General features: G+C 43.4%; 2 protein-coding genes across 3 annotated transcripts in view; both read right to left on the bottom strand.

Moving 5' to 3' along the window:
- Positions 1-1552: 1552 nt before the first annotated feature.
- LOC138296551 (myb-related transcription factor, partner of profilin-like) lies at positions 1553-6161 on the bottom strand. The gene is made up of 2 exons (XM_069235786.1): positions 4861-6161; positions 1553-2616 (listed from the first exon to the last, which is right to left on the bottom strand). The coding sequence occupies exons 1-2, from the start codon at positions 5345-5347 to the stop codon at positions 1892-1894; spliced, it is 1212 nt and encodes a 403-aa protein (XP_069091887.1). The 5' UTR covers positions 5348-6161; the 3' UTR covers positions 1553-1891.
- An 86-nt stretch (positions 6162-6247) lies between these two features.
- The window catches only part of FAM83B (family with sequence similarity 83 member B), a 240414-nt gene continuing 237102 nt past the window's right edge, over positions 6248-9559 (bottom strand). For both annotated transcript variants that reach the window (XM_069235784.1, XM_069235785.1), the window contains one exon: positions 6248-9006. In XM_069235784.1, the coding sequence (XP_069091885.1) occupies positions 6435-9006 (2572 nt within the window). In that variant the 3' untranslated portion in view covers positions 6248-6434. The remainder of the gene's footprint in view (positions 9007-9559) is intronic.

The raw sequence follows: 9559 nt of genomic DNA, 5'->3' as shown, positions 1-9559 counted from the left end.
CGTCTGCAGCAATGGACCCTGCATCTTCCTCCAGACCTGGACCCAGCCGTGTGGTGGTAGCAGGACTGTCCCGTGGCCAACCAACTCCTGCCACAACATCTAACTCCGCCGGCACGCAAACCAGCACAGACCCTCCTGTGGACCCAGCTGCCTTCCTGGCATTGACCAGAAAATTGGACAAGTTAGTCAAAAAGGTGGACAACCTGAGGGAGGACATGAGTTACATCAAAAAGAGGGTCCGCTCCATCAGGCGCACACTACGGAGGGCAAACCTGTAGCACGTTTGCCCTCTTGAACTTTTACCCCTCCCCTCTCACCTCTTTCCTATTTTCTACTTTTAGTTGGGTTTTGGGGATTAGTATTAGGATAAGTATAGGTAATTAGCTTAGTTAGTGTTAGGGAAGAGGGTGGGGGGTCCTTATTCTTTCGATCTTATTTTTTGTGTGGGTGGGTGGGTGGGGGGCAATGTTGGGATTCATGTTTAAAAAAAAAAAAAAAAAAAAAAAATAGAAAAAAGAAAAAACAGAAAATTCACAAAAAATATATGTTTGTTTAGGATAGTATAGTATGTGTGTAGGTTAGTTAGTGTTGTCCTGCATGTGTCCTGTCTCATAATGGTGGGTGGGGGGTTGATGTTTAGATCGTTTCGTTACATGTGTAGAGTAAGTTTAGCTTAGGTTAGTTAGGGACAGCTGTGGGTTATTATTAGTCAGGTTAGATTAGTGTAGGTTTACCTTTACCTTAGTTGCCTCTTGTATTACTCGATTGAAATAAATATATAGTTAACCCTTTACATGATGCGCTAGGTGCTACTTTATCATGGCCTTGACATCAGTGTAGCAGAATGTTTTAGTATGACATTTGTGTCCTATGCTCACCATCCCCAGGAAATGGAGGTTTAACATCCCAGCTACCTGTGTGCTAACTTGTTAAGTATCCACCATTTGGGCGACCCACCATTGGTAGTGTGCATTGATCACCAAGGTTTTGTTTTGGTATGTATCCTACTTCACAAAGAGTGCTTCCAGACTTGTTAATGTGGGGAAATTGATAGGTCGGACAGCAGTGTGAAGTTCAGGGAGATCTTTGTAGATGAGGAGTTGTTCACACTCTTGTATTGTTGCTTTCATTGCTGACCTACATCATGTGTGTACTGATTCAGCATGACTTTCCTTCATGGAAGCATACTCCGTAAGGGTGATTGATGCAGTGTAATTTATTCATGATTCCTTACATTATGCGGCATTAATTCTTATTTAAGTATTGCATGGTGCCTACATTTCTCAGCCACCATTTGTTCTCTGGAATAGCGATAGATGAGTGCATCATTCTGTCCAACACAGCATGATTGTGTGTGCTTAGTTCCTTCATCAGTGATTTTACTCAGTATGGTAAGGCTATAATGCAATCCTGGCCACTGCACAGATGTTTCAGTATACATGAAATCAGGACAGTAGTATAGAGAATCGACATGGTTGCCACACAGCCACTTTGGAGTTAGGTACTGCACAGTTGAAGTGTGAAATGACACAGAGACACAATAGGTGTGCAAGTGCTATTTATTTATAGGTGTTGTAGTGCAAATTGTCCATTCACCATATTTACTGAGTCCGTTCTGGTGCATTCTTATATGGTGATCCTACAGAAGGGGTGTGGATGATGCTCATGACATGCTGGGGTGATGTCACAGACAGTGCAGAGGGACAGGAATTGGCAAATAGTAGGAGAGAGACATTCACTGGCAATGGGGACAAGTCATACAGTGGATTGCCAAACAGTCATTGAGTGTAGTTGTAGTGAGACTGGCGTTTGACAAAACGTAGGACCTTGGTCAGAGTAGGCCATGGTGCAGGGACTAGGGCTTCAGGGTACTCTTCCGTGTGAATGTTATCTATTCCATGTCTTCTTCTTCTGATGTGTGTGTTGCCTGGTGTGTCCTTGTTGTTGTTGGTTGTGAAGGGGCAACACACACCTCAGTGTTAGAAGACATGGAGGCAGACATCCCGGGGGCTGCTCCCTGTGGAGTTATGAAGGGCAGTACAGCAGCAAGGAGGGCCTGCTGGTTTTTCAGAATGGCAGCCACATCACGATGGTAGGCAGCCAGGTCGGCCCTGAGGGGTTCTATGTTGCATTCGTGCACACGTTGACTGGCTTGCAGTTGTAGTTGTTGTGTCAACTGGATGACAGCTGTGCAGATTTCCTTCTGTGTTTTTAAAAGTTCCTGCAAGAGCGATGTTCGGGCTTGCATAGCAGCTGCCTGATCAGCAGTAGACATCATGCACGAACGCACCCCCTCAAGGCTGGCTGCCATAGTTTGCATCCCCACCCGCACCTCCTTGGCCAGCTCCCGCTGTACCCCAACGACGGTTCTTTCGAAGCTGGTGCCAGTGTCGTCAGAGTCCTCAGCTGTGTTGGAGCTGGCAGGTCTTACAATTGGGGTGGCGGGTGGTTCTACTGTGGTGGCTGCTTCTTCTGTGCTCCTCCTTGTGACTGAAGGTGGGGTTTGGAGGCTTTCAAGGACCATTTGAATGGTCTCCTGTGGGATGTTTATGGGCTCGTCATCCATGTCTTCAGGGAACTCAGGGACAGGCATATCGGCAGGAGATCCGTGTTCCTCTGCAATGAAACAGGGTACAATTAGTGTGTCTGTGTTGTGACAATTTTGCACTAAGATACAAGCCTTTGGATGCCTTAACTTTGTGCTCTGTGTTTGTCTTGGTATCTGCTGTCCGTCATAGGGCATTGTTGTAGGCCTATGGCCCACCTGTGTGTCACATGTATGATATGGAGCTATCAGACATGTCTGCCTGATCGCCTCTAGGTGTTGCTTTGTAATTATTTAGGAATAGGCGTGTTTTTGTCCTACTCCTCCCTCTGTGTTTTACTATTGGTATGGAGGGACATTTTGTTGGGTGGGCTCTCATTATCCTACATGTGATTACTGGCTTTCTAGGCAGCAGGATAGCTAATGGTGTGGGGGACTAAGTCTGACCCACTTGTAAATAACTCAGTCACCCTGATATTTCTTTTTGCTCAGACTAATTAGCAGTGCCTCTGGTCTCCCACAGCAAAGGAATGTTTAGACATCCGAGCGCATGACATCTTTGAAACTTTTCAGGGAAGTGGTGGTCACTCAGATCCTACACAATTGTCTCTTTTCCGGTATGTTCCCATACACAAATGACAAAGACAGTATTTGTTTAATATGAGGTTTCATTGTACAACTGACTTGTTGATATTTAGGTGTGAGCCACAATAACCCAAACAATACACACTGTTAGAATTGAAATAGTCCGCAGGAGAGTAATACATTAGTACACAGCTATCATGGTGCCTAACAGTTTCTACTCTCCCTCTGCTTGTTCTATGTATAGCACAGCATGTTACGTTTGGAGCTTGCCTGTCGGAATCACTGGGGAGACATCATCCCTCATATCAGAGGAATGGCCTGTGATCTGGTTGTGCATCAGCAGCAAGGCAGGCAGCATCTAGTTGTGTTTCTCTGTTTGGAAACTCCCTCTTGCGTGTCTTGGGACAAGGAAGTGATTTTATAAGTCATATGTCATCGTGATGACAAAGTTTCCCTACGCAGGAATGCCAAATCTTAACCCCTACCACATCTATCAGCAATGTACCAGACTGTATCCTTGACTGGGGCACAGAGTGAATATGTTCTGGCAAACTCCAGTGCAGAAGTAGGCAAAACAGTGTGATTTGACTAATTTACAACACCCTAGGACTGGCTATTAGCTATATTAACTGATAGGAAGGCCAATGAGAAGCATTTAGTGCAAAGTGCTCTGAGGCTCTTAGATGTGAGCAAATGAGTAAAAGTACATTCAGGGTAAGGTGCACAAAGGCCTACAGCCTGAGGCTAATGCGCAATGTATACGTTACACTTGCCACAATACACTTTGACTGACTGTGGGTGTTGTGACTGCCCTGCCAGCACACTTGCCTCTCAGGACCTGCCCCATACACTTTTTATTCACATTGCATGAACTGTACATGTTACGTGGCATTACCTATGCATGTTAATGTTAGGATGTGGTATGGATGTAAACATTGTTGATGTTTGAAGATGATGTTGGGTCATGTGTGTTTAATTGGATTGGCCTGTTTATCGTATGTAGGTCCTATTTGGTTGTCAGACTTTGCAGGTGTGTTTCAGTGACCAGTTGCCTGTGTCCCCTCCTCAGGTGTTGTCTGAGCAGTATGACATTAGTGATGTAGCCTTGTTAGCCAGGCACGTGAGGGACCCTGACGTATGCAGCATGTGTGTGTCGTTAGTGCTGTGTGGCTCCAATTGCTGTTTACTTTGGCTTATGTATGTGTCAGGTATGGACATTCGGCATTTGAGTGTACTGGTGCCTTTGTCTTATTTCTATGAATTGTTGCGGATATCATCCTCACCCCCTAATTTGGGTATGTATATTCCATGGGGAGGTTCCTGCCATTTGGTACTGTAGCTGCACAGAGATGAGAGGTGTTATTGTAAGCTGTTGTGGCAGTTACATTGCAGTTGTTGTTTTGGCTACTGGATTACTGATAGGGACCTAGTTGATGTGGGATAGATTTTACAAAACAAGTGCCTGGATGTGAGTTTGAGGTAGTTGCCTTCCCACCTGTCGCTGCTTTCCCTTGGCTCTATTGTTGTCATTACAGGATGTCCCCATGGGACTGTTGTTGTTGCTGTATTTTGTCGTGCCCCAGCTTCAGTCTGTGCTGGGCATGCCCCCTTGCTGTGCCCCTTTACCCATGCCAGTTCATATATGTGCAGACTTACATGCATTGTGTAGTAGGTATTTCCCCCCCTGTTACAGTCTACATTATTGCAATTTAATTCCCCATGCGACTTACCCTGCATGTGTGATGTGTCGTGGTAGTCTGCGCTGTCCTGTCCTTGAATCCCTGTGACGATCTCCTCCGGGATGACGGCTGCGACCATCTCCTCCATGTGGTCCAGGGCCTCCTGTTGTGCTGGACTCCCCCCTCCAGTCTGCATTGCTGCCTTCCTGTTCCTGGCCATTTTCTCTTTTGTCCTACGTTTGCAGTCATGCCAGCGTTTCTTACACTCAGTGACTGTGCAGCGTTCTTCAGCCACACTGTTGATCTTGTCCACTATTTGTTTCCATATGGCCTCTCTCCTACTGAGTGGCAATTTAGAGGAGATGAAAAGTTGGTGCTGGTGTTCCGTCACCTCTTTCACCAGGATTTCCTGCTCCTCTTCACTGAAGCGACACTTTCTTTTTTTTCTGAAAATTTCCTGGTTCCTGTATGGATCCTCCTGGCTGGTTCCTGGTCTGCTGTCATCCTCTTGGGGTCTGTAGTAGCCTCTGGGATCCATTTTGGCTCTCCTCTGCTGAAGGGCAGTTTTCGCGCAAAAATTTAACGCAATAGCGTGAAAAAAAACAGCGATTTCCGGATTGCGCTGTCGTAAATCGACCCACAGTGATGTGCGTCGCCTTTACGTTGGTTTCCTTTACGACGGAACGCCGCTGTGTGCGTCACGAAATAATGACTCCCACCTGTTGGTTGCGCCGCCGTACGTCAAAGTATAAATTTGACGCCCGCACGGCGCTTCAAAATGGCGTTAGACGGCGCTAATTTTTTTGACGCAAAACTGCGTTAGCGCAGTTTTGCGTCAAAATGTATAAATATGGCCCTTACTTCCCCCACAGTTTATAGATAAGGTTACATAGAATGCGTGAAATATTCACAAGTCATGAAACATGAGAGCACATTCATGGCAATCCCAAAGATCTGAAATAGCTACTAGTAAAACATCTACATATTACTATACAGCAAACCAAGAGCTAATATCACAACAGGACCACTTGTTATATTTTTAATGGAATCAAGAGACAGGAACAGCTCAACAGACAACCCTATTATGTGGTATGTGTTGAGATCAGGTAATATCTCGATCGAGAGAAGTACATGATACACTCTTAAAATTAAAGTCTGATTGCAGATTTCTGATGTGCAGGAAAATCTGATGTCAAACCTAGCTGTAAAAACAACTTAAATTGGATTCAAAAGCAAAAGGGGTGGCGTTAAAGTTGTGGCATCAAGGGATGGCTAAAATTGAGTTTGGTGTAATACAATCAGCGTGTGAATAAACAATGCATGTATGGGAACATCATCATATGAGATTTAACTTAACAGCTTTACCTATTCTATATATTGACAAGACAAGATGGGTTCATAGAGACATTAAAAGACATAACAAATGTCAGAACCAAAGTAAAATAAATGAGGTTTATTGTGAAAATGGCCCCTTTATGTACAGTATGCACATAATGCATGGAAACATTTGATTCCACCTGTTATTTACATATGTCAAGCCCATGTATTTTTGACAAACATACATATTTGCAGTTTCCCAATTCGTATTTACAGCTGTGTTGCCTAATGTTAGGTACTTGTTACTTTTATTTGTTTTTATGTATTAAGTTTCCAAACTTTTGCATAAACCTTCCAAATTTGTTTTCATTTGCGTGGTATGTCTGAAAAGCGGGAGAGCTGTAGTTCATCATAGGGGATTGTCTTGTGTAGCTGTGTCCCATAGCATTGCTTTTATGTTCCATGACAGGTGTGTTAGTGTTTTCTGTTGTGTTAGTGGACTGGACTGAACCTTCTGCCTTGTAAAATGGTTCGAAACGGCTATAAAGACGCCTGTCACTCATCCTTGAGATACAAGGGGTAATTTCATGATTTCGCACCTCTCTATGTGATAGCTCCCTTTGTGGAATTACCCTGTGCCCCGTATCCCTTTGTGACATCTCCCTTTGTACCATGTCCCTTGCTGGAATGTCCCTTTGTAGTATGTCCCTATGTGACAGCGCTCGTTGCAGATGGACCCTCGGTGGCACCTCCCTATGCACCATGTCCCTTTGTGGTATCTCTCTTGGTAACATGTCTCTTTGTGGAATCTCCCTTTGGAGCATGTCCCTTTGTGGCCTCACCCTTTGCAGGGACGTGGAAACATAAGCTGTGCCGTAGCCAACTTCCATTCTTGTTTCTTTAGGATCTTGATACTGAATTTGTTCGGTGTTGAATCTAGGAGCTGAAGCATCTCCTGTAGTTTCTGAAAACTTGCCTTCTATTGGACCAGCCGTCGAACTTAATTTACTGCCCTCGTCAAACACTGATCTAACCGATCTGGCTGGACTAACACAAACACTTTCTTTACTCCTATATAAGCTACTCTGCAGAGGAGTTGATGGTAACCTGTCCAGGTTTGGCGATGCCTCGGTCTTATTTTCAGATTTTTTTAGTTTTTCTGCTACATCATCTTCTTCTGATATTAATGTATCCGAGCTACTGCACATCCTGTAAAACGCGGGTGCTTTACTTTTCGACAATGTTTCTTTTTTGTCTGGGGTAAGACTAAGCAATGATTTCAGTTTCTTTGATCCCTTTTTCAGAAAATTGGGGGAACCTTTATTTTCTTTTTTTGGAGACCACTGTTTGTTTGTTTCATCTTTGCAAGATTCGTTTAGAGAATCGTAGGATAACGCCTTGTTTGCACTGTCATTGCGAGACTCATTTGTATTCCTTTCATCCACATTTGCAGACTGTGTACTTGCAGCGTGCACGCTGTTTAACTGCTGATTATCCGGCTGCACTGCAGGATTATCCGCTTCTCTGACTCTACCCTTGACCAAACTACTATATATATAGCTGTTTGATGGTCTGTTGACACTGTTTGCTATATTTAGCTTTAAGCTCTCAAACATGGGCAAGCTGCGCCTTTTTAGCAGAGTATCGTTTTGCTGACTTGCTATATTGTCTCCTTGTTTATTGGCACACAATGATGTGTACAAATAGCTTGTTGTTGGCTTATTTGTGGTGTAATTATCCCCGCGAGAACCTTCAGGAATATGCAAGCTGCGCCTTTTATCTGCCTCTGGCAGCTGTTGGTGTGTAGCATACCCTGTAAAACATGTGTCCGATGTAAGTCTGCTATGTGCACTCTCATTAGATCTAATTGGCTTTGGGGTAACACTTTCTTGTGAGTCAATTATTGTTGAATTTGAATTAGTAGAGTTTGACGTACAACTGATTGCTTCTTTTTGCTCTGGTAATGTTGGTTTGAAAACTAGTGAAGAACGAAGGCGTGAATGGGTATAAATTGAAGAAGATGGAGGATTTTCAGTTCCATCTGAGGTGTCATGTCTGTCCCCAATTGATTCTGCATTAGAACCAGCAGAAAAATCTGATTGGTCATTTAAGTAGGATTCAATTCTCCAGTTCCTTAGGAATGATTTGGTTGTACGCTCAAGGGTTGGCATCTTCTGTTGTAGTGTACGGATATGATTGTCAGTTCCATGAAAAGACCTCCGAATAGTGGAAGGCTTCTCTGCAAGATAAGGGCCATTTGGCTGTGCAAACCTGCTGACAAAGCCTTGAGTAGATCCATTGTAGGTACCTATATATCCACCTCTAGAAGAAGATCCAACACTTGGGTTATCTAGATGGGTTTTCCAGTGATGGGATGGCATGGGTGTGTGGTTGACACCTCTGTTGAGCATGAGATAAGGAGAGGATTCTGGTTTCTCTCCACCAGCGTAGCTATGCCTCTTCCAATTCTCATTTCTAGCAGCCTGCTGTAGTTGCTGGATTTTTTGTTGTACGTTGTACCCTGAATTGAGGTGTGGCCTATAAGTAGCATTTCTTAAACTGTATCTCTCATCTTCATTGATTGCATATCGCCCATGAGATTTTAAGAAGCTGGTATCTAATGTATGCATCTTGTGATGTCTTCCAAAGAGGCTTTGTTGACTAGAGGAGGAAGCCAGAGATGTCAATGAGTGTTGATATATGCCATTCTCCAATGACATTTTACGATTTTTTCCAAAACCTAATTCTTCTGGTCCAAAGCCACTGGGAACACAAGAACGAGCATACAGTGTCCTAAACTCCTCATCAAATGACTCGACCAGCTGTCCAGTTATGACTTGAACCATGCTCAAATGGACCTTCTCAAATGACCACATAAAACTGGAAGAAATAAACAAAAATATGCATTAATGCTAGAATATAATTAATAAATACAATAAATGTTTTAAAGACTACATAGTGAATAAAGTGTAAATCACTGCACAACCGGAAATACAAAATGTGATGAACATTGAATAGGAATGCCAGTAGGCTGAACAGAAGTAAACTGCTTGCTGAACTGACTGAACCATTTAAGTATTCGAGCAGTTGCATATGATCAGATACATTAAATAGGGAAGCAAGTATGAGGATTTATTCCCTATGACATTATACATGCAAAACCCTACACAACTGTAGGAAATTTATGTTTTTATTGAGGGGGTTAAAAGCCCTTTTCAAGCAACAACCGTAATGCTGTTTGGGTGTACCACTAAAATCACTAAATTAACCTTTGCTTAACCTTGCAGTAACTTGGCACAAATGGCATTGGGCTTAAAATGAGGCACTGTGTAAGTATTTATGCAGTGCAGAAACAGCAAGAAAGTAAAAACACAACACAATAAAAATCCCAAACCAATATAGAAAAAATTGAGAACATTTGAATAAATGCAAT

Source organism: Pleurodeles waltl, chromosome 5 (assembly GCF_031143425.1).
Source record: "Pleurodeles waltl isolate 20211129_DDA chromosome 5, aPleWal1.hap1.20221129, whole genome shotgun sequence".
NCBI classification, from domain to species: domain Eukaryota; kingdom Metazoa; phylum Chordata; class Amphibia; order Caudata; family Salamandridae; genus Pleurodeles; species Pleurodeles waltl.
This window is presented reverse-complemented; position numbering and strand designations above follow the sequence as displayed.

Bases quoted from the DNA above. Each gene is read 5' to 3' on its own strand.
- LOC138296551 (XM_069235786.1), bottom strand. From the start codon at position 5,347: ATGGATCCCAGAGGCTACTACAGACCCCAAGAGGATGACAGCAGACCA. The intron at 2,617-4,860 runs GTAAGTCGCATG...GTTTCATTGCAG, and splicing joins CGACACATCACACATGCAGG to AGGAACACGGATCTCCTGCC.